The following is a 24,337-nucleotide window of genomic DNA, read 5'->3' as shown; positions in this document are numbered from 1 at the left end:
TGGGAGGAGACGGGACTGGACGGAGACGCTCCCAGCACCTTCTGCTTTGGTGGCCAGAGCCAGCGATGCCGAGACAAAAATACTTCACCACCATTTCAATTAAACAGCGGCTGCCCAGAGATAAGCAGGTCACACTCAGGCGCCCGGGGCGGTGATTTCTATCCTATTATTATCCACAGGAGATAAGGTGGCCAACGGCCTCCCTCAAGGTCACACCTACCAGGCCAGGAAGGTGGGGACCTGCCCAGGGCTTTTGGATTCTGTCTGGGGGAGGGTGGGGGGTGACTGCTCAGACCCCAGCCCGAGGAGGGGTCTGCACTGGGGGTGGGCCCCGGCACCCTGGGGACCACACCAGCCGCCACGCCCCTGATCGCTGGCCTCGGGAATCGAGGCAGAAGAACCCTCCACCTAAATGAATAAAGCCTCCCGGCCAGCGCGTCCCCGGCCCCCCGCACAGAAAGGCCACGAGGCCGAAGACAAGGCCCGAGCAGAGGCCGCCCCCCACCACGGGCTGACAGAGCCACTCGGCCCACCCAGGGCCTGCAGGTGGTGGACCCCGTGGAGCCGGGGCCGAGGGCCTGCGGAGGCCCAGCACTTGGTTCTGCCGGACGGTTTCCAGCTGGGGGGCCTCAAGCTGACACGGCCAGTTCTGCTCGGCAACCTGAACCAAAATCCACAGCTTTTTTTTTTACTTTCTTCTGTTCCCGCAGGAGGAGAGGGAAGGGGCAGGGTGTGTGAGCCACAGTTTGAGTTAGATAACCATCTCAGGGCTTGAGTACCTCGTTCAAACATTAACTATTTGGCTCAAATCAGTGGGACCCGATGGAGGAAAGCGCTAGCGAGCCTGGCTGGGGTCTACGGAGAACTACTTTTTGTGTAAATACCACAAGTCATTAATTTCTATTTTCTCAGGGCAGTGAGTTAAAAAATACATTTTAAAAATAAGCTTGACTGCTGCTGAAGTATACCAAGGCCACTTGGGCCTGGCAGCTCAGCACCCCGGAGTCTGTCCACCCTGGCAGGAGTCAGGTCCTCCCAGAGCCGACATCACAGGCCAAGAACGTGCGCGCGGGTGACGCGCATGGAGAAAGGCGATAAAACACAGGCTGATGGAGAGCATCTGGTTGCCAATCTCAGCTTCTGGGGAGAAAGGACCCACACATTAAAAGGGCAGAACAGGAAGATCTGCCACTTCAGTGAAATGCGCAAGGAAAACGGCTGCCCACGTTGATGCCCACGTCGATGCCCACGCCACCAAACACAGTCCTTAAACACGGGGCAACACGATGGCATTTCCGGGAGACAGAACCTCTTCCCCAGCTGAAGGCAAATGGCTCCGGGTAGAAGCCCAGAGATGCAGCCTCAGCAGGGAGGTAGGACATTGGTGTGGGGTCAGGGCGCGCACAGCAGTGGCCACATGGCGTGGCACTCTCATGCACAAAACATGCAGTCCAGGTGTTGAACGAAGCTCCTTGGCGACACGGGCCCGAGAGGCTTCCTGGCTGCCGCGCTCACTCACACACCCCAATGAGCCACACACCCGAGACAGGAGAACAGGGAGCCCGTGGAGGGAGAAAACGGAATATCGAAAATACACGCTTCATACCAAAGAAGGCAAGAGAGGGCCCTGCGCCGACTCACCGGGTGAGCACGCCACAGACCAGCCCTTCTAAGGGCATCGCTCTGCGCCGTGGCCGCAGACGCGGACAGAGCGTCCACGCCAATAGGGGTTTCAGACACGCCTCTCAGGAACTGATAGAACAAGTGGACGAGGGAAAAAAAAAAAAAAACCAGTGAAGATAAAGTAGCTCTGCACCACACATGTAATGCAAGTGACCTAACTGACAGATGCCAGAGACGCACGCACAGCCAAGCGCGCACCACAGGCAAATCTCACTCCCCTGCCAAGCTGGGAACATGGACTTAGACCCAGGGTCTTTGCAGAAGTGATCAATTTAAGGCAAGGTCACACTGGGGTATGCAGGCCCCGAGCCAGTATGGCTGGTGGTGCTGAAAGGAGAGAGAGATGCTTGAAAATGCGGAGGGGCACAGAGGCGGGCTCGTGGCTGCACTGCCAGAGCCTGGGGATGCCCCAGAGCCACGGGAAGCTGGAAGAATCCAGGCGAGACCCCCTGGAGCCTCTGGAGGGAGCGCCCACACCTTACTCAGGCCCTGTCGCTCCCGGAAGGTCAGAGGGGAACCTGCTGTTGTCTGAAGCCACGGGTTTGCGATGATTTGTTATAGCAGCCTCAGGACATAGCTGCTGATCGTCAGGAGATGTTAGGAGTCACTTCCCCGGAAGCATTTTGAAATTGTACATGACATACACCAGTTCTTTGGGAAACATGCTCTGCCCAAATTTTCACAAGAAGAAATAGCAGCTCTGGATAGTGCGATATCTCATGAGAAGAGTCAAACCCATACGCACACACGCACACGCGCACACACGCACACGCGCACACACGCGCACGCACACACGCACGCACGCATACACTCCCCCCAGACAGCAGCGCTGCTGATTTTCCAAACACTTAAGAAATAACGCCAATTAGAGTAAACTCCTCCAGTTAAAAAAAAACGAAGGAATATTGCCTAACTCGTTTTGTCAAATCAACGTTTGTCATCAAGGAACCGAAAGATGAAACCGCGATGAGACGAACTACACCCCGTGAAAACATCTACAACGCTATTAACTGCAGGGGCTCAACGTTCTATTTTTATCCCAAGGGATGGTTTCTCAAGAGATCACCTATTGCTCATAGGTGATCTATGAGCACCTATGCTCATTCAAGAAGAAGTAAAAGCAGGATTTGTGTATTCCTGACTACCTGTGTTACCTGTCGGTACAAGTTTACTTAAAAACGGATGTGTCCAGGGACGCCTGGGTGGCTCAGTCAGCTAAGCCTCTGACTCTTGGTTTCGGCTCAGATGGTGATCTCAAGGTCGTGGTTTGAGCCCAGCATCAGGCTCTGCGCTCATCAGGGGTCTGCTTGGCCCTCTCCCTCTGCTCCCCCCACTCATGCTCACTCTCTCTCTCTCAAATAAATAAAATCTAAAAAAAAAAGTATGTGTCCCCGGGAGGGACGGGCAGGGACGGTGGTGGCAGGGGTGCGCTCGGGCTCGAGGCTGCAGGTGCTGCTGCTACAGAGCCAACTGGTCGTGTGGGGCAGGAAGTTAGCGGTACCCGGAGTCCAGTGAATCAAGGTCAGCTGGTCCCAGTTGCCTAGATAAAGCCTTTGTTGTCCCGCAGCACGAGAAATAAGACCTGCAGGACGGTGCAGCTCTTACGCAGAACCCCTCGGTCCGAGAGGGGCCGTGGAGACCCGACACCATGTCTCCGAGAAATCAACTGCAAACAAGCGCCCAGCCGACCACCAACCAATCAGGGAGGCCTGCGCCTCAGGCTGGTCCCCATCCACCCGGTCTCCCGATGCCCTGAGCCACGCCCACGCGTGGAGGCCCAGGACGGTAGTTTCTTTCTTCCTCACCCTGTTGATGGAAGGTTCTAGAATTAATTCTCAGATGCAGGAAGTGTGTCTCACCCAACGGTGCTCAACGATTATTTGCCAACCACTGAGCTTGGCTAACCAAGACTGTTTCTGCCAGAGGTGGGAGGTGGGGGGTGGGAGGCAGCCTGCCTGGTTTTCATCCATCCCCGCGTGTGTGCGTGTGCGGGTGAGCATGTGTGAGCGGGTCCACCCAGGGCTCTGCCCTTCCTGGCATACAGCCATGTCTTCTGGACGTCAGGGCACCGTCCAAGGGCCCTCCTCCAGCCACCACGAGGCCATCCTGCTGCCCCCCTGTGCATTCCCGGGGTACGTGGCACAGGCCGGATGTGGCATCCACCTAGGCACCTCACGGCTTCAGGGAAAGCCTTGCCTCCTGCCTCTGTATCCAGCTTGGACACGCCCGGGTGGCACCAGGTGGGGCTGCGAGTGTTTGGAAAGTAAACAGCTCTGTCTGAGCAAATACACCCACGCTGGGCTCTGTGGCCACATGTACCACACCAGTGGCCGGGCAGGGACACTGGACCCCCGGTCCAAGGAGCAGCCCCAGCCTTTGTGTGGAGGAGGGTCAGCCGGGGGACGGTGAGGTGGGGAGGGGGCCACGGACACGCAGGGCCGGGCATGAGTGCGCTTTGTGTATTTTGCCGCAATTGAAGACTAAATGTTGGAAGTCCGTGTAGTTCCAACTAAGCAAGTCTGAGCGTGGGGAGAGTTGCCAGGCTGGGCAGGGCCTCGGGCCCCTGCAGTGAAAGCCGGAGCACACAGGGGCACCTGACACCTCTCCTCCCCGGGGGGCGGGGTCCCGTGAAGCCCCTGCACCTGCCCCAGGCCATCAGGAGAGTCACCTAGGGACCATGCAGGGTCAGCCCGAGACCCCAGGGATTTCTGGGGCTTCCTGCTCTGCCCTCCAGCCCCCCCTGGGGTACCAGGCCCCACCAGAGTAGGAGAAGCCGCAGGGCCCCCAGGGTCCCACCGGCCTTGACCAGGGGCCTGGCCAGAGCCTCCAAGCCCCACACGGGTGAACCTGCAGGCCCCCAGGAGCCAGCGACAGGGACGTTGCCCCAGGGCAGAGCCCCAGCCTGGACCCCGGTGGGTGTTCCACGGGAACAGAAGGTTCTGGGCGGTGGTGCTCACAGATCCCGCGGAGCCCTGCGCAGACCTGGGGCTGCAAGAGGAAAAGCTGCTAGGTCAGAGGTGGGAGGTCCTGTGCTGCCCGTGGTCACCCGGTCCTCAGGTTCCCGTGCCAGTGCCACCGCAGAGCCCACGGGCCCGGGTCGGACGTGCGGGGGTGGGGCGTCCACGCAGGGTCAGCCCCGCACACACCCCACCTCTGTCCCAAAGAAGGAAGTTAGCAAACCCCCCTCCATGACTTTATCTCTGGATCTAGTTGAGAAAATACGCAGAAAACCACCTGAAACTGCATTTGTTTGGTGCACACGAGGCTGCCGTGGTGACCACCCAGCTGTCCCCTCGAGGCTGCCACCATGGGCAGCTCCAGGACCCTCAGAACCTTTGGAGGCCACAGCACTTGCTCCAGCCTGGGGCGGGGTCCCCAGGTGAGTGTCCTGGGCCAGAGCCTCCACGGCTTCAGGGGCAGCGCCCCAGACCCTGGCAGGACCCTGACCAGGGAGGGTGGTGGGGCTGGATTCGCAGGGTGGGGAGAGGCCCGAGCCCTGCTGGGGGAGGGGTGGGAGCCTGGCCTGGAACTTTCTGGAACTCCTCCCTGGACCCCTGGCCTCCCGGCAGGATCTCAGATGAACAAGGGGTCTGGTGTGCAGACAAGTTCTCAGAGGTGACCCAAGGACAAGGCGGCCGGGCCACAGGACACAGGGCTGACTTTGACCCCTCCTCCCGCGGTGCTCGCCTGACCCCTACTGGTCGCCCTGGTACTCGCCTGCCGGGCCCGGCGCTGCCCTCCAGTTTCAGAAACCTCCCACCTCCACGGAGCCTGCCCTAGAGAGCCAAGTGTCCCCACTGCGCGCAGAAGGTTCCGGAAACTCCGCATCTCGCCAGCCTGGGATACACACAGGCCCGCAGGGCCCCGCATAGCCCCCTGTGGGCCATCACCACAGGTCCCGGGGGGCAGCAGAGCGGGCCAGGCCCACGGTCTCCTCTCCGCACAGCCCCGGTCTCCGGGGAGATGGGCAGTGTGACCCCAGGAGCCGACCCCCAAAAGCGACACTGGACTCAGGGCCCCGAACCCCCTGCGTCAACGGCACCAGCTCCTGCCCCTATCTTGCCCTTCTGCGGTGACCCCCCCACGTGAGGAGCCCTCACCGTCTCTCGGGACCGGCCCTGGAGCCCACGCTTGCCGGCTGGGCCTGTCCCAACATCCACACAAGTCCAGGTCGCGTTCACTACGCGGGCTCCCAGCCTCCTCCCCTTCAGGACCCAGGGCCATCACCAGCCCTGAAACCAGCCAGCTCTACAAGAACCTCGTGCTCGGAGGGCTCCCCACGGGGGTTGTGAGACCGACACAGGGCACTGGGCCAAACTGGAATTTCAGATAAATACTGAGCTTTGCTTGGGTGAGGTCGGTCCCGCATCTTGCTTGTGCCAAGAATTACTTGTGTCTACTGAAACGGGAGTGTCACGGGTCCCGCCTGCGCGGCTGGTTGCTGGGTCTGGCCACCCCGTGCTCAGGGCATCAGGTGGGCGCGCAGGTGGACAGGCTCGGCCTTCTGAGGTGTGGCGGCCTCAGGGTCCCCGCCAGCCTGCCTCTCCCAGGGAGCGGAAGATTTTCAAGGACTCCCTGGACACCCTGCCCTGCAGGTCCCCGGGAGGGAATTAGGCAAGAGCCCGGTGCGGCCTGGACTAGCAATTACGCGCATGTTTTCCTCATGTTTTAGAGTCAACAGGATCTCCTGCAAGACAGGCAAGGGTGCCCCCAGCAGAACGCTTCCCGGGCAGGCTCCAGGTGCGAAGGACAGGCCACAGTCGTGGCCGCGGAGCCGCGGGCCAGTCACCCCGCCCAGGACTCAGCATCCGCGGGACCTTTCCTCAGAACAGAACCCCCCCCCCACCAGGGAGCCGAGAGGGAGGCCACTGGGGCCCAGAGAGGGAAAGAAACCAGCAGGCCCTTGTCTGTCTGCTTGTTTTCTCATTCTGCCAGCGCATGGGGTAGGGAGGAAGAACCCCCCAAACCTGGAGAGTGAGCCCTCCGCACTGCCCTCCGGTGTCTCCTGCCGAGCACTGAGGCCTCCATTCTCAGGAGTCAGCCTCCACCTGCAAACCATGCCCCACACTGGCGGCCACAGGGCCTTTGCTCTTGGAGAAAGTACTTCTCGGGGACTGTGGCGGATGTGCCCCATGGTTCACGGCCAGCCACTTTCCACCGGTCACCTCGAGGCCGCTGTGTCCCTCCCCTCCACTGCAAGGGCTGTCCACCCACGTCTCAGAAACCTGAAAACAAACAAGCAAACAGAAGTCCGAGTCCAGGAATGACCCAGAGCCTGCTCCCCTCACCACACAGAAACGGACGACGGGACCCTGCCCACAACCTTGGCAGCGATCAGTCCAGACGGTCAAGACTTGGTCAGTGACTGCCCCACATCCAACTCAGGACCGACCACTCGATCGCCTAACCAACCACACAGGAGGCTGGCTCCTTGTCTCTGGCTCCGCCGCACTACCCCCACATCCCGAGCGGACCGAAACCCCCTCTCTGCCGTGACGCTCTCCCATTCCCCGGCCTGCCTGGGCCCGTGTGCCCTACAGGTGATGGACCACCCCCTCCCCACAGCATGCTCTGCCAGTGGCCACCCCAGGTGTTCTTCACATCCAAGGCCCCATCCTGACATCAGCACTGCCCCAGGACCTTTGCACTGCTGCCCTTGGGCTAGACATCTGGGCAGCTTAGGGCACCTCTTCCCGGAAGCGGCCTTTGCACTCAAGGCCCTTCCTGCTCGCTCCAGCGCATCATCTGAACTCACAGTCAGGGCTGAGAGGGAGGCGGCTCCTCACGCCTGGATCTGAGCCAGGCCTGCCCCCCTCGCATCTGGTTCAGGGCCTGACCCTTGGTAGGGGACACACACGTTTCTGAGACCACAGAGTGCATTCTGCTGGGCCATTTCCCATGATCACTAAAGCCACACATCCTTCACTTGGGTTGGGTGACTATCATCACGTTGGGGCTGAGAAAACCTGTGCAGAACGCCGTTCATGGGGAGAAGCCCCAGCCCCGTTCTCCAAGCCGTGCCCCACACCTGACGCTGCAACCCGGACCCGCCCAGCCCCAGGGTGGTGGGTGCGCGCCGGGGCCTCAGCCAGCCCCAAGGCCCTGCTGCCGTGCCCTCGTCCCCCAGCCCTGCCCAGACTCCTCAGACCACCTGCCACGCTGCCCCCGGCTATCCTGCACCTGCAGTGGCCTCTCCTGCACCCCCCCTCGGCCTGGGGGGCCCGTCCAGGTGCCACCCTCTGCAAAGTGGACTGGGAGCCCCTCGCGGGTGTGCGACCCCCTCCCAAGACAACAGCATGCAGTGCACAACCGGACGTGTCCCCGGAACTGGGCAAGTCCACACCTCAATGGGGTTGCCCTTGGCGCTCTGCCACGGTCAGCCCGGCAGGAAGGGGAAAGCACCAAGCCAGCACACGGCAGCTAAAATGTACGCCGGTGCCCCAAGCCCACAAATACCCTGCCTGCACATAAAGTGAGAGAGACGTACACAGCCTGCTGGGCCCTTCCTGTCCGAAACCCCCACACCTGCTTTGTGCAGCGGTCTCACCCCCAGGCACCTGCACACGGAACTGGGCTGTGTGCACACAGGTACGAAAGGACAGGTGGCCGGCAGCACAGCCCCTCCTGGCCCCCGCCAGCACCCCGAATCCTTCGTCCCACTCGGGTTCTGCTGCAGGCTCCACACCAGCGTCCCCACGGGGAGCTCACCAGGGGCTCGATGCCACAGTCACAGCCTGGCTTCCAAGCAGCGCAGGTCACCCCGTGTCAGCGAAGGTCAAACGACTCTTGGTGATAAAGCACAGCCGGGCCACCCTGGGGGGGGGGGGCACAGGGAGCACGGGGAGAGGAGCAGCCTCTGTGTCTGTAAAGGCGGTCACTGACTTAGGAGCCTGCCCGGCTTCCCTGGGGCGCTGGCCGAGGCCCGTGCAGGCCCGTGTTCCGCGGCACGTCCGTGCAGATGCGCGTGAGGGGCAGGCAGGGCCGGCCACGTTGGTTCTGCAGGGGACCCCACCGCGGGGTCCTGTGGGGTCTGCGCAGGGAGGGGCTCTGGTGGAAGGGGACACAGGGGTCCCCGCGGCCTCGGCGGCAGAGGAACCTGCTCCGGGGTTTCCTAGGAGGCTGGAGAGCGGCCTGCACTTCAGGGTCGGGTCCCAGCCTCCGCAGGCCCCTCCAGTGCCCCTCAGCCCTCTTCACTGGCCACTTGCTCTGGGACACAGCTGTCACTTCCCTGCTGGGGTCCAGCCTCCCCCTCCAGGGACTGCTGGCTGAGGCCCCACGAAGCCTGAGAGAAGGTGCCTCCGTGGGCTTGGCACTCGGGAGGATTGCCCAGCTCCCGGGCCGAGGGTGGGTGCTCCAGGATGGGCTGGGGGCTGCTCGCCCTTGGCTCCCCTCCATTCCTGCAGATGCAGTGGGGCCCGAGCCCAATCCCCAGAGAAGGAGCACCTGCAGGAGCCCCTGTGCCGGCCACAAAGATGCCACGGACTGGGGCACGCTGAGGGTCCGGGGAGGGAGGGCCAGGACTTTCTTCTGCTCTCCTTCTGCACCCGCATCCCCAGAGCCCAGGAGCATTCCAGAAACAGCTCCCAGGTGAACCCAAACAGCCCCTCCAGCACCACTGAGAGCCTGGACCAGTACCTTGGGGCGGCTGTAACGCAGAGCCACAGACCGCGAGGCTGGCTCTCAGGGCCCTGGGGCCACACGTCCGACAGCCAGGTGTCGCAGGGCCCCACTCCCTCGGGAGGCCGCAGGGGATGGTCCCTCCTGCCTCTGCCTGGTGGCCCAGCACTCCGACCTCTGTCTCCTCCTCAGGTGGTCTCTCCCCGGTGCGTCTGTGTCTTCCTCTGGGTCTCTTTTACGGACGTTGGTTGTTGGACTCAGAACCACCAGATAACCCGGGATGACCTCTCACCCCCATGTCCCTAACCTAATCCCGTTTGCAAGGACACTTTTCCCAAATCAGGTCCCATTTACAGGAGCCAGGAGTTAGGATGTGGACATATCTTTGGGGGGCCACCATTCAGCCTACCACCAGCCTCAAAACTAACGCAGGATAAGGCCCAAACCTGGAAAAACTTGGTTCCCAGGGAGGGGGCTCAAGGAGGATCATTCCCCAAAGCTCCTCTGCAGCCTTGTGCACAGAGTGGGACCATCTCGGACTGTGGGATGGGCTGGTAAACCCCGGTTGCCATGATCTCACCTGGAATGCTGGGCTTTCTGCCACATTCTCACAGTTCTGGTCATAAAACATGTGTCCTCAAGGGAGCAGCTCCCAGGCAAGAGATCCACTGTGCCCTGTCCCTAGTGGGCCCCCACCCACCGTCTGGCCTTTCAAAGGGGGACAGCTGAGGTCCCCAGTTTGGAAGGGCTGCTGGGCTGGAGGGGCTCAGGCCACAGCAGGTGCATTCTGGGACCCCCGATGGTCCCACAAGCCAGGCTCCATTCTCTCCCTCTGGGCCAGTCCTGTCTCCCACTCACAGTCCACAGGCAGGAGGAGGGGAAGGGGGGCCTTCCTGGGCCTTGGCAGGAGGCTGGCAAGGCTTCCCACAGAGGGGAGCCGGGACGGTGACCCATGGGCCCACACACAGAGCGGGGGCTGAAGGCAGCACACGGGGAGGCAGGAGGGGGCAGGGCAGGAAGGCAACCTCATCCTCAGGAGGTCCCAGCCCCCAGCCGAGAGCAGGGGACAGCGAGGCCCAGCCCAGCCTGAAAGAGGTGGTCCCTGGAGGGTGGGCACAGAGGAGAGGGGGGCTCAGCAAACCCCAACAGTCCTCGGCAGGCATCCACTCTCAGCCCCCTGCCCACAGCAGACAGCATGGCCTTGCTTGGCCCCTCGGGCAGCCGTTTCTGCAACCCTGCCCCCTCCCACCAGCAGGCCTGCTTGCCTTTGGGGGGTGGGGTCCTGTGAGCCCCCTTCCCGCTCTGTCCTAGGGCGCATCTCATTCCTACCCTCTGGAACACCTAGGTGGGCTCTGAAGCAACCAGAGCAATTTCTCCACGTCCCTAAAGCAGTTTCTGACGCATATGACTCGGGTCACCAGTCCCAGGAAGGGCTCAGCGGAGCCTCTGGCCACAGGTGCCGGGCATGCCAGAATATGCCCTCTGCCTCCCAGAACATCGCTGAGTCCCCGTGCATCCTAGGCATGGGACAGGCTTAACGCCAGAGGAGCAGTTTTGGGCCAGGGTGCTCGAGGGGGGGTGGGGCAAGGGGTTCACTGCTTCTCTGCATCGGTCAGCACCCCCGAAGGAGCCATCCTCAGCAGACCCTCGGGAAACACAGCTCTCGACCAGGGCCTGGCTGTGTGGACCAGGGGCCCATGTCTGTAGCTGACTGGCGAGCTCCCAGGGGTCCCTCAGCCTAGGCCGGATTCACGGGTGGCTCTGAACCCTGCAGAGAGGTGTGTGCGTGGGAGCAGGTCCATACTTCCTACGGCCCAACGTGGGGGGCCTTGTCCACAGCCGTCTGGGACGTGACCTTGTGATGGCTCTAAGGGGACACCCAGACCCACAGGACCCTACAGCCCCCACCCAGGGGTAGGGAGCCACAGGTCTGTGTGAGTTCAGGCAGGCTGCTGTCCGGAGGAGGCAGCCCCTGATCTTGGCCAGTTTTCCCCAGGTGGTGGCATCGGGCGGGGTGGGGGGCCCTGGAGTCTCCAAAGGGTGATGCTGACCACTGATCTGCATCCCTGGGCAGCTCTGTGTCTGGTTATCCCTCAGGTCATCAGCGTCCCCAGGCCTGGTGGGCACAGGTGCATGGGATGGAGGAGGGCTGCTGGCATCACCTGCTCCCCTCAAGCCCCTCCCAGCAGCCCCCCAGGGAGGCGGGTGGGGGCTGACCAGTGTGCCTGACCACCGGCGTAGCTGGCCCTCGCCACCCTCTGCTCTGTAGTCTAGCGGGACAAGAACTCTCAGGTCTCCAAGCAACAAGAGGCAGTGAGGAGGAGCCGGGCCCTGGGGAGGGCTCAGGTGGCCATGGGGGGGGAGGGGGAGGGGAGCCCGATGCAGGTGGAGCAGGGAAGGGAGCTTGGTCCAGGTGAGGCAGGGTCCCTGCGCTGGCTCTGATGGGCTCAGTGACCTCATGGTGGACCACAGCGGGAGGCTGCTCGCGGGAGCTTCATGGCGGAGGAGGCTGAGCCGACTCAGCCCCCGCTGGGGGAACGGGGGAGGGGGCGTGCACTGGCTACCAGAGCCCACGTGTTATCTTAGCTGCAGCAGCAGAACGGACAGCCCCGGCTGGGGGCACAGACAACCCTCCTGCGTGGTCTCACATCCTGGAGGCTGTTACTCCCGAGGCCTCTGTCCGTGGCCTGTGTCCTCATGTGGTCGCCCCTCCGTGGCTCTGTTCATCACCTCTTTAAAGACCATCTCCAAGCGCAGTCCCACTCTGAGATGCCGGGGCCAGGACCCCCAGAGCCGTCGGCCATCTGGGCCGCACCACCTCCCCGCGCCCCTGCTCACGGGCCGTGGCCTGGAGTGCAAGCTCCTGGAGCTGCGGGCTTGGGCATGTGCTCCCCTCCGCCCCCAGCACCAGGCCCATGCCGTGCAATTCAGCAGCCACCGAGCACAGGCGGTTGGTTGAGTTTAAATTCGAATTAGTTAAAAATTCAAAAGATTTAAATCCAGTTCTTAGTTGCACCAGCCACATTCCACGAGCTCCACGGCCACCCGTGGCTGGCAGCTGCCATAGGGGATATAGCATGGGTGTGTGGGACAGCTCAGGCCCCGAGGATGGAGGAATGAGTGAGCCAGGGAATGACTGAAGGAAGGAACGGGGCTCTGGCGCCACGTGGCAGGAGAGAAAGGAGCTTTGTTCTGAGTCTGTTCTTTGGATGCTGTGGCGCGACCACGCGAGTCCTGCTGGAGCATGAAGGAGTCGTGGACTGTGTCACCCTGGAGAGACCACCGCTCCCCGCGCCCGAAAGAAGGCACTGCCCAGCCACGCGAGCATGCCCACCGTGTCCCTCCCGAGCCGCACCTGGCCCGGCCTCCCAGCCCCTGGGCCCTGCTGGCCACCCGAGGATGGGCCACGCCACGCTGCCAGCCTGAGCGGCCTCCACACCCTCCCCAGGCAGGGACGACCCCACGGGGAGACGGAAGTCACCGCCGTCCCCTCCTCATCTCCAGCTCTGTCTCCCCTCCCCGCCACTGAGCTCACGGCCCACAGCACCGCCTGCCGCACACGGACCACCGACCCGGAGGGGTTACCACGGCCCCCCCACACCCCCAACTCTTCCGGCGGCTCCTGCTCGTTGGGCCACGTGTGCGGAGTTCAGAACACATAAAAGCACACGGACAACGGAAGCCTACAACGGACCTCACCCGGCCCATTCTCCACTTCCGTGCGCGAGCTCGGTGAGGCTGGGGACAGGGCAGAGGAAGGCACCGAAGCAGGGTGGGGGGTGCGGTCAGAAGACAGCCGCGCGGGGGACACACGTGCCCTGGAAGCGACTTCTGGACGGCAGAGTCTCCCACAGCCCGGGAAGGTAAGCCTTTGGAGCTCCAGAACATTCCATGGCATTCCTCTCAAATGAAAACAGGAGACGCTTTGAGGTAAGTAGCCTATGTGAGCTCCGTTGGTTTTGTGGGGTTCTCCCTGACATCCTGGCTTTTCCACGGACGGTGCCCTGAACCTGCGTCCTGAGCTCAGGCAGGCCGAACCCCACTTGTCCTCACAGAGAGCATCCGAAAAGGCCCGCCAGCCTCCACCGAGGGCAGTCAAGGGGTGCGGGCGGCGGCAAGGGAGACGCCCGGTCCCACCGGCTCCACGTCTCCTTGGCCCCCAGGCCAGTGCAGGGGCGTCTTCGGCCACCTGGGCCCTGTGACCCGCTGGCGTCACCCATTCCAACCCGACTTTAAATGGCCTCCCAGCCAGGCCCTCCCCAGCCCAGCCTGCCTGGGTCTGAGCACCGGTGTCCCAGGGATTGAACCAGAGAGAGACGTGAGTCCAGCCCCAACTGCGCAGGGGTGGAGGGCAGGCCGACTGCCCGTGGGCAACTGCCAAATGTCGCCCAGGGAGCAGACGCCACAGCCCCGCACCGTCAGTTAAGTGCAAAAGCTCACCACCCAGTGTGTGCACGGGTCACGGTGGGAGGGGGGGCACTTAACTCCCGACGGAGACACGCGGCAAGTTGCTGCAACGGTATTTCAGAAGTGACCATCTGAGTAAACAGGAAAAACAGGCCCTGGGTCCCAGCCTCCCACCTGCCGCCCTTCCCTGCCATCTGAGGCAACCTCACTGCCACCCCCAGGCCGTGTCTCCTCTCTGAGCCTCTGAAGGTAACAGACTTTCCAAGCTCACGAACGAATACTAAGGTATCCGTTCAGCCCTTGACACAGAGCCCATGGGACTAGCGTCAGCCACAAACATGATGGGTCAGGGACACCCGGCCCCACCACCGCCAGGGCACACCTGCCACGGCCACGGGCGAGCCCCACTCCCACAAAGCCTGCTCTGCTGTGTCCACGGCGGCCACAGGTCTCGGCCAGCGGCTGGGGACACGTGGGAGCACCCCTCTGCAGGGGTCACGGTGTGGGAAGCGGGTCCCTCCCGAACAGCGGCCGCTGAGATGCGACACAGGTGTGTTTCTCCACAGCCCTAAAAGGAGTAGCCAGCAGCACAGGTTTTGGAAAAAACCTAAAACACCCAGAAGGACTGGCAACTAAACAGCCAGCTTTGAGGTAGACTCACCGAAAGCGAGAAGTCTTACTGCCTTGAGCTTTGTGTTCTGTTGGTTTCTAATGCCGTCCTCTAAAAGCCAGAGCCAAAGAATAAAAAGAATAAAGGCATTTTTATTCAGAAAAAGCATTTCCAATACATTAAGAGGTAAAGTTGGAAAGAGCAGGTACACCATGAGGATGCAGCCACGTGACTGTGGACACGCAGACACAGCCCAGAAGAGGCTTTTTCACAGGAACTACTTCTGAGCATGTTTTCTTTCCATTATTGTGACGGTTCACTGTGCGTGTCAGCTTGCCTGGGCCTCGGTGCCCAGTACGAGGTCACACATTCCGGGTGTTTCTGTGAAGATGCTTTGGATGAGATTAACATTGAAAGTGATGAGCTCTGAGTCCTCCCTGACACAGGTGGGCCTCGTCCCATCAGTTGACGGCCTGGCAGAACAGGGAACCTCCCCAGGCAGGAAGGAACCCTGCCGGCAGGCGGCCCGTGGGCACTGCAGCCTTCCCCGCGTCTCCTGCCTGCTGGCCCACCCTGCAGACTTTGGACACACTAAACCACGGCTGCACGTACTACTCCAATCCTTGGAATCGCTCTCTCTCCACGCACACATCCTGCTGGCTCCACTTCTCTGGGGCCCCGGAATACAACACTGTCCACATTTTCTCAGGTGAGCATCATGGCTCTATCACAGCTTCCAGGGAACCTCTCCCAGCACCCGATGCCCTGAGGCACCCACTCTGCCCACTGGGGGGTGGCACCAGGCCCAGGGCTGCGGCAGAAGGAAGAGCTCAGGCTCCCTGTGACCAGCGAGGACTGGGGGCCACGTGGGCCTGAGGGGGGAGGGGAGGGAAAGAGAGAGAGGGCAAGCAGGGGCATGGGGCACAAGAGGGAGAGGGAGAATCCCAAGCAGGCTTCATACCCAGCGCGGAGCCCTACACAGGGCTCGACCCCACGACCCTGAGGTCATGACCCGAGCCGAAATCAAGAGTCGGAGGCTTGACCGACGGAGCCTCCCAGGTGCCCCTGCCTGACTCCTGATGACATCATGCAGAAGCAGTCTCCACCAGGGGGCAAGCCCTGTCCCCTGGCTCTGCAGGCAGGAAGGACTCACACGCACGCACACACCCGATCCTGCCTGTGGCTGAGACACGGCCAGACAACCCAGGGGGCCGTCTGGGGCCACGGCCCGTCTTGCCCCCTGTGCGGGGCTCAGGTCTCTCCAGGGGCAGGAGGCTGGGTCCCCACCCCCCACCCCCCAAGGCCAACTCGGGCAAAAAGCCCCTCTGTGCTGCATCTGGAAGGTAGAAGTGCAGCCCGCAGCGCTGTCCCCATTTCTAGGGACCGGCCAGCATGCCGAGCAAAGGGCAGACCCAGCAGCCCCTGGTGAGGGAGGACCCGGCGGCTGGAGGGGCCACCCCAGTGCCCTGCACCTGCCCTTCCTTCCCACCGGAGAACTCGGCCTCCTGCTCCTGGGTGAGGGGGGCCACGGGCCCAGCGGCCAGGACGGGCTGTCCCTGGGGTGTCCAGGGAGAAGGGGCCTTCCCAGCCGGGTGGCTGAGGCCTAGAGCTCCTTCTTGGTCCCTGCAGAAGCAGGCTCAGGGGGATAGGGCGAGGAGGGGTCTCCCAGGCCTTCAGCCACGCCCGAGCCCCTCCCCGACCCCAGCACTGCGAGCCTGCCGCCCCTCTCCTACTCCAGGACCAGCCCGGAAAGGCCACACCAGCGCCTGCTTGAAGCAGGAAGGTCCCTGGACAAAAACATCTCCTGCAAAAGGCCTGAACTCGCACCTTTTGCAGAGAGTAATTTAGATGAAAAGGACCCTGGCGAGAGCCCCACCGGGGAGAAGGGATTTAATCAAAGTGACCTCCCCCTCCCCCGGAAAACCAGACACTGCTGGCCTGCCTGCCGGTAGCAGCGGGTCAGGGAGGGGACGAATTCGGTTTCCACTCACCCTCTCTCCTGTTCGCTCTTTTGATTGTGGTAAAACAGATCTGACCTAAAGCCATTCTGTATACAGTGGAACTCAGCACGTGCAGCGTTGTGCAGCCATCCCCACCTCCCCTCTCCTGAACTTCTGTCCTCGTGAAACCCTCTCTCCCAGCCCGCCTGTAGCCCCCGGGCCCTCCCCTGTGTCTCTGTGGACGGGACTCCTCCGGGGGCCTCCGGTGAGGGGCCCTGTGTCCCCCGTGACAGCCCGGTCTCACTGAGCAGTGTCCTCAAGTCCGTCTCTGCTGTAACAGGTGTCAGGACGTCCGTCCCTCCTTTGGAAGGCGGGACAATACTCCAGCGCGTGGCAGGACCACATCTTCGGTCCACCTTTCTGCCACACTTGTATGGTAGCCAACATCCGCGGACACACGTCTGGGACCCCCAGCCCGAGCCCATGTTTGTACAGTGCAGCCCTTGCTCACGGGGCCAGAGGCCCAGGTGGGAGGAGGCGCATGCAGGGCCACTCGGGGCCCCGGGTAGGCACGGCACACAGGACTCCTGCCGGGGTCCTGGGCCTGCCCACGCGCAGCCCCCGTGGGTTAAGGACGGCGGTGTGGCCAGTTGAACACAGACACAGTGTCATTCTGATGTTTAATGGGAGTTAGTGCCTCCAAAACCACGACACCACCCCATGAAAAGGACGCCAAAGGGAGCAGAAGTAGCAAGGAGGGAAGTGAGGGACGTGCCCTCAAGTGTTTTTGTCAGCGAGCTAGAAACCACCAAGGGGAGAGCTCCCCGGCCGACTGACAGAGCCCGGGAGTGTGCTCTGGACAGAGCTGCTCCATAAGAACCAACACGAGGGCTGCACCCATGAAATATTTAAGTAAAAAGAGAACAGAGTCTGCCCAGCGGGGTGGCGGGTTCTCTGACACCAGAGCTGGGCAGCCCACACCCTGGACTCGGGCTCATGGCTTCCTGGGCAGCCAGGAGCGGGGCTGAGCCTCCTACCTGACGAGAAAGCACCAACATCGGTCGGGGGACCGGGACGTGCCCCTGACACAAACCCGAAGCAGAAACCTATGACCCACTTGTGAAGTCGCAAGAAGTGCAGACGCAGGGTCCGGGTGGGGAGGGGGGCTCTCCTGGGGCTCACAGACTGCGCGGAGGGCCTGGCTCAGACGGTGAGCGGGGGGGCCCGTTCCCCGGGGACAGCAGTGTGGGGGGCCAGCCGCGTGCTGGATGACGGCTCCCAGCCTCGTCCCGTGTTCCCAGGTTCCCGGGTCCCGGCTCTTGAGGGAGCGTCCCCCTTCAGACACACGATGCCCCTCTGGCCAAGCAGGTTCTCAGGCTCAGCCTCACCTCCCCCTCCAGCAGCGAAGAGCCACACATGCGGTCACGCCCCGACACGACAAGAGACACTCACAGGCACACGCACGTGGACACAGATGCACACAGACGCACGTGCAAACCCACTCGAACGTTCTGAACAACAGGCCTGCGCGACCAGCCCCCCAGGTGTCATCTGAGCGTCTGTGGGACTCTGAGGCCTCCCCCCCAAGGCACCTTCAGAGAAACAGAAAGTCGACCTTGCAACAGGGGCTGGAAACGGGCCTCCACCCCAGTGCAGGGCGGAAACCAGGAGCCGCGTGAGGGTCCACCTGCCTCAGCGAGGGGCTGCCCTGGCCTCCCCAGGAGCACGGGCTCAGAGCGCCCGCGGAGACAGCAGGGGCCGGAGGACCTGTCTCAGGGTCAAGCCTCTGTCTGATGCCCCCCCCAACCTGCCCAGACCTGAGACGGGGAGGGGGCTGAGGGGAGTCGGGCCTCTGGGGAGCCGAGCTCCGAGGAGTGTGGCCCTGCGTTGCAGGGGCAGGTGGGTGGCTGTGGCCTCAGGGCGGCCTCCTTTCAGGCCAGGCTCCCTCTGTCCCTGCCCTTCCTGCAGGGCAGGCTGGGCGGGCAGGGCAGGTCCTCCACGTCTTGACTCTGGATCTGGGGCCCCCACTGCGATCCCACAAAGGAACGGCACTGGCAGCTTTCCTGGGAATGGGGTGGGGGGCAGCCCCAGTTCAGCCACCTCACCTCTGGCACCTCCCAAAGTGGCGGTGCTATGGCAGCCCATCCCTGCCCAGTTGCACGCTCCCGAGCTCATCTCCCTCCCGCCTGGCACATGCAGACCCGTGGTGCAGCCAGGAAGGGCAGGCAGGTGGCCTGGCGACAGCACCCCCGCCTCCTGGGGTGAAGAAGCCTCCCCTCACCCCCAGCACAAACCCTGCCACCCTCGACGAAGGAACGGGACTCGGCACAGTGCGCAGCAGACCGGTGTGTGCCCAGGAAACACCGGCTCGCAGGGACACAGGGATGGGGGCGCCAGGAGCTGGGATCATGTCCGGTCCCTCGGCAGAGAGAAGCGTCCCCCCACTCGAAGCACCTGTCATACACAAATGCACAACAAGCAGACTCACTGGAGGGGAGCTGGTCGAAGGGCAAAGTCGGGTGCTTGGCCTGGCCGATTCGGAGCCGGCGGGGTCCTGACACAGCACGAGGCGTCTCCGCGCCAAGAGGCTGCGCGTCGTCCTGGGTTCGAAAGCCCCCTCATTAGTACACAGAAGTCTCCGGGAGGGCAATGCAGGGCGGGTGCCCCACCATGCAAAGGTGCTCCACAGAACCCGAATTGCTCTTTAAACTTGGTGCACGTTGTCTTATCGGCAGCGTCTCGTCAAATAATCAGTCTTTTGTTCTCCTGCAGCGGGCAGGGCACACTATCAGCTGACTGATTGCTGGTTGGAACCGCGCCCCTATAACTGCCGCCCCACTGGAGCCCGGTGGTGTATCGGCAACCGCGTCAGCCAGGGGCAAGAGCACAGCGAGGCCCCGGCTCAGAATCGCCCCACACCCGAGGGCTGGCGCGGCCGGATGGGGGGGGAGGGAGGTCTAACCACCTGGACGGCAGGCCCACGAGAAGAGGTGAAGGTGGGAGTGGGGGGGCTGTAGGGTCGGGAGAGCTTCCCTGGCCCCAAACAGCCCCCTGTCTCCCATCTACCACCTCGAGGACTCTGGAGCCATGCCCTTCGCCTCGTCAGCATGAGGATGAACATACCAGGAGCTCGGAGGGCAGAGGACAAGCTGAGACCGGAGCGTGTCTCCCGGCACCAGACCCTTTCCCGAGTGGGACAGGCCAGCATGCTAGGGGCCCAGCACAAGCGGGGCAGAGGGGGCCAGGAGAGGGGACGAGGTTTGAGGAGGACCTGGAGGGCCAGTCCTGGGGAGCCGGGACCTGCACGCTGCTGGGCAGAACAGCTCCACGCCAGGACAGGGCCCACTGAGAGTCCATGTTCCTGCCAAGAGGCAAGGCCACGGCCTCTGAGGCCCCAGTTCCTGGGGGGAAGACCATGGCAGGGCCAGCAAGCCCAGGCTGGGGCCTCGGGGTCTCCCAGGACGGGCAGTGGAGAGGCCGCTCTCTCCCTGCTGCCAGCCACACGTCAGGAGGACCACCTGCCCCGGCCAGGGGCTCTTTTCTCATCCACGGTCTCCAAGAAGTCTCTATTGACCCCTTTTGTCAAAGCGATTTCCCTCAGAACACAGGAGCCGGCAGTCCCAGAAATAATTAGTTGTTCTGACTCATAGAAATCGATTAACAGCAGAATCACTGCTCACAGAGCAAACGAGAGGAGGGTGCTCCCGGGTAAGCAGGGGCACAGGCGGGAGGGTGCCCCTCTGCCTTGCCCACGGCCACTACGCCTCCTGGAGCGCAAACAATGGCCCCCAAGGTTAAGAGGGCGATGGGCGGGGAGCAGGACCCGAGAACCGGCTGCCCCCAGGTGACAGCTAGGCTCAGAGCGGAACCTGTGGACACACACCCCACTGCCCACCACCTGTCTGGACCAATGCAGTCCTTGAGAGAGGGCACGTGCACATGTGTGCGTGTGCTCGTGCGCGCACACACGCACCCAGCGCCTCAGAACGCCTGAGCTTATGAGGGAGGCACGGCTCAGAGTTCATCTCCGTGTCAAAGAATTTCCCGAGTAAGTCAATAAAGGCCTTGTGGGAAAGAGTTCAAAACCCCTGGCACTCTCAGCTCTCACTGCGTGCACTGAGCCCCCTATGTTGGGGGCGTCGCAGACTGAGGCCCCTCTGTCCAGAGACCCACCTCCCCCTGCTGACCTGCAGGAAACGCCTGGGCTCCTGAGAAGCTGCAGGTTGTTCAGACATCAGCCCAGAGGTGGAAGCTCTGGCTCCCAAAGGGGCAGGCAAATCACAGACCAAGGGCAGCCGCAGGACCATCTGCCCCCAGGAGCCGCCTGAGGCTAGAGGGCAAGGGCCTCTCAGAACCCAGTCAGACCCAGAGCTGCTGGGAACCCGCCTTTGCCTGTTTGCACCCTCCCCCACCCAGGGCTGTGGGGCGCCGGCCTGAGCGAGAGGCCGCGGTCCATGCAGCAAGGTCTCCCCAGTACACCCGGTCAGGGCAGGGATCACTGAGCTGCCCACCTGCACTTCTCAGGGCCTTCAGACCACAATCCTCAAAACCAAAGGAAAGTTGCTGGCAGAAGTTTGATGATTAAAGGCGAGGGGGTGGGGAGTCCACTGGGGGCACAAACCAAGTAACTGACCAGAGCGCTGTCCAGGCCCCGGCGGGCCTCGCTGACCCCTGGGTGTCTTCACCCAGACAGGAGGAACGGCGGCGTTGCCGCCGTGGGCTCTGAGCACCCACCACTCCCGCACACTTGCACCCTGACTTGCACTGCACGCCCTGCGCTCCAGGGGCAGTGAGGTCAGAGGGTGCCCGGGAGCTTTCACAAGGGCCCAGGGACTCGCATCCCCCTCCAGGGCGAAGGACTGGGCAGAAAGCGGGGGCGTCGGGGCCGAGCCCGCCGCGGTCCCCAGAGGAGCCCGCAGGGCACGCGCCACACCAGCTCACCCCGGCGCTGACGACGCAGCCACCGCGGCCGTCGCCGAGGCCAGCGCCCGGGCAGCGCTCCCGCCGGCCCGGCGCCCTGGGGCCTCGTCTGCGACCCTCCGGGTGCGCGCCCGCCCGGCTCCGCCGCGCAGACGGGGTGGCCGCGCGCCCTCGCTGGGCGTCCCCGCGTGGCCCGCACCTACCGTAGCGGCTCGGCTCGCGGCAGTAGCGCAGGATGGGCAGCGCGTCCACCCTCGGCGTCTCGGGGGCGGCCGCGGGGTCGCGATCCGGGGCCCGGCCGGGGCTGGGGAGCTGGCTGCCGCCGCCCTCGGGCCTGAGCCCCGCGTCCCCCGCCCCGCTCGCCGCGGGGGTCACCACGAAGCGCTGGGACATGGTGGCCCGAGCGCCAGCCCCAGCCTCCAGGTCCCCGGCCGCCGCCAAAGCTGCGGGGCTGAGCCGGGCCGGTGCGGCCGAGGGCGGGGCCCGGGTCTGCGCTGGGAGGGCGGGGGCGGGGCGGGGGCGGGGGCGGGGCTGGCGCGGGGGCAGAGCCCGCCTCAGGAACCCAGCGTTGCAAGGACCCGGGAGGGGGCCATGGAGCGCGAAGAGGAGACCCGGCGGGGAGCGCGGAGGCGGCGGCCGGGACAAGTAGGAGCGTGTGCCTGGGGACTCGGTCACTCGGGAAAGGGGCACATTCCCTCCGTGAGGCACGGCAGCCTCGATTTCCCAGCCGGAGTGTCCCTTCAGAACAGCAGCGCCTTGGGGGATCCCGCTGCAAGACCTTGAAGACACCCCTCCCCGGACCCAGGCGGCAGGGGTCAGTGCCAGGGCCTGGGACAAGCCTGCCAGCGGATGCTGGAGACCTCTCTGGTCTGGGACAGCGACCACCCCCAGCGGCCGAATGGCAGCCAGGGACCAGTCACAAGGAGTGGGTGCCAGAGTTTCCTGGAGTGAGGACGGTGGAGACCTCCTGGACCATGGGGTCCGGGGGAGGGACACCCTGGCCTGGCATCCTCCCATCCCCCAACTCTGGCCTCTTGACCATTAGGTGTTCAGCACTTGGCCCAGGAGGTCAGGCCGCTGGTCTCAGCCTCAGACTTCTACCTGGTTGGAGCAGAAGTCAGGAAGGAGGGGAGTGAGACCGGGAGGTTCGGGAGCAATGCACCAGATAGGAAATGTGGGCAAGAGCTAGCCTACTCCGTTTATGGGCACTGGCAACACATGTACCAGCCCCGTGTTAATTTTGTGTTAATATTGCTACCACTTCATGTTTTTGGTATAGCACTTTACAATATTCAACATCTTTTGCACATTCATTTGTTCAACAAATATTCACTAGTGCCTAGCTATGCCAGGCCATGCAGGTAACAGAGGAGACAGAAATCCCTGCCTCTTTGAAGCATGCATTCTAGAAGAGAGGCAGAGATAAGAGCTGTGATAAAGAAGCAAACAAAGAAGGGGTCTAGTGAAGTGAAACTATGAATGGGGTGTCCAGGATGCCCCCAGGAAAAGATGGTATCTGAGTAATGACTTAAAGAAGATCAGGGATCAGCTCTGTGTAATTTCTACTCACTTACCTCTTGGTCCATGATAGCTGTTCCTGGTCCAGTCATCACAGTTACATTCCAGCAGTAGAAAGAGGCATCCAGAGAAGGGCGATTAGCCCCCACTCCCAAGAGCACAACTCAGAAGCCACACACAATACATTTGTTTGCCCCATTAGCCAGAACTTAGTCATATGGCCACACCTGCCCATGAAGAAGGCTGGGAAATGTGCCTGCTGACGTTTGGGGGCTCTGTTAATGAGGAGGAATAAGAAGTTAGATATTAGGGCAAAGCGAGCACAGGAGGAAAGAAAGATCCAGGGTGTTGGATGCTGAGGACTCCTTTCTGCACCCCCCCCTTGCTTCCCCACCTCCACTCCCATAGTGCAGGGGGAACAGCAGGGACCAAGGTCTCACACCTGCAGGCCCACCTGGCCACACCTCATTCCTGGACAACCTCCGGGGGTTCTTCTGGGTGCTCTGGAGGCTGTCCAGGCAGGGGATGCTCTCCAGGACAGATGGAGATGGGAGCCCTACCCCCTCCTCCACCCAGTCCCGTTCAGTATTTTCTGGGCGCCTTCTGTCCATTGCATGTTTGCTCAAGATGAATATGTAAACTATTTGGGGAACTTTCCCCCAATGCATTTATGCTTTTGTTGAAAAGGCGCCAGATCAGGCATCTGGGTGGCTCAGTCGGTCAAGTGTCTGCCTTCGGCTCAGGTCATGATCTCTGGGTCCTGGGATGGAGCCCTGCATTGGGCTCCCTGCTCCGTGGGAAGCCTGCTTCTCCCTCTTCTCCCTGCCTGTGCTCTCTCTCTCACTATCTCTGGCTCTCTCTCTTGAATAAATAAAATCTTAAAAAAAAAAAAAAGAAAAGAAAAGACACCAGATCTATAAATAATTTTGCTGAGAACTGGCACCTTTATGGTGTCCAGTCTTTTCATCCAGGTTCCAGAGGGATTGTTCATGAAGTTTGTTTGTATATGTCCACATTTCTTGTTACCGTTGTAACAGATCTTGCAACTATGTTGATATGTAAACACAAAACCAAGACACACGGTGACTGGTGCAGATGTATTTGCTTAGGAACCCACCGCCCGGCAGAATTCTGGGTTCTGTCATAACGGCTGGGTCTCCAGTTCACAAGGAACTTTCCTACCTGTAAATCACCACAGCGTTGTCCTTCCTCACTGTGCCTCCTCTGCTTTCTCTCCCCCTTTTTGGTCTTGTCTTGGAATTTTCTAGACATTCCCAGGCCGCAGGAAATACCACATCGGCTGGAGCTCCTTGTCTGGTCTGAGCAGAGATGAGGACAGTCTGGGGCCTCCCAGCGAAGCAGGATGCTGGCCAGTGATGTGGGACAGGGTCTCTTGCTCCGCTCCGCTAGGGCAGGGCTGGAACCTGACAGCCTGGGGACCCTCAGTCATCAGAGGCCCCCGGGGTTCACAGAGCAGGGAAGGACCCCGAAGCTCCACTCTGTCCACACAAGACCCTGAGGCAGATGTGGACAGGCTTGACGGACAGGCCTGGAACAGAGCTGCAGCCAAGGCTCCCACTCCTGGGTTCTCTGCCCCTGAAACGTCTTCCCCCAAGTGCGACCACCAGGTGGGGGTCCCTCC

At 62.2% G+C, this 24,337-nt stretch overlaps 1 protein-coding gene across 2 annotated transcripts in view; it reads right to left on the bottom strand.

Annotated features, from left to right (window-relative positions):
• The window catches only part of SLC12A7 (solute carrier family 12 member 7), a 71,099-nt gene extending 49,507 nt beyond the window's left edge, over positions 1-21,592 (bottom strand). For both annotated transcript variants that reach the window (XM_027605540.2, XM_027605541.2), the window contains exon 1: positions 21,381-21,592. In XM_027605540.2, the coding sequence (XP_027461341.1) occupies positions 21,381-21,570 (190 nt within the window). In that variant the 5' untranslated portion in view covers positions 21,571-21,592. The remainder of the gene's footprint in view (positions 1-21,380) is intronic.
• Between the last annotated feature and the right edge of the window lie 2,745 nt (positions 21,593-24,337).

This window comes from Zalophus californianus, chromosome 5, assembly GCF_009762305.2.
Source record: "Zalophus californianus isolate mZalCal1 chromosome 5, mZalCal1.pri.v2, whole genome shotgun sequence".
In the NCBI taxonomy this organism is placed as follows: domain Eukaryota; kingdom Metazoa; phylum Chordata; class Mammalia; order Carnivora; family Otariidae; genus Zalophus; species Zalophus californianus.
The sequence above is the reverse complement of the archived record's forward strand: the minus strand, read 5'-3'. Positions and strand labels throughout refer to the sequence as shown.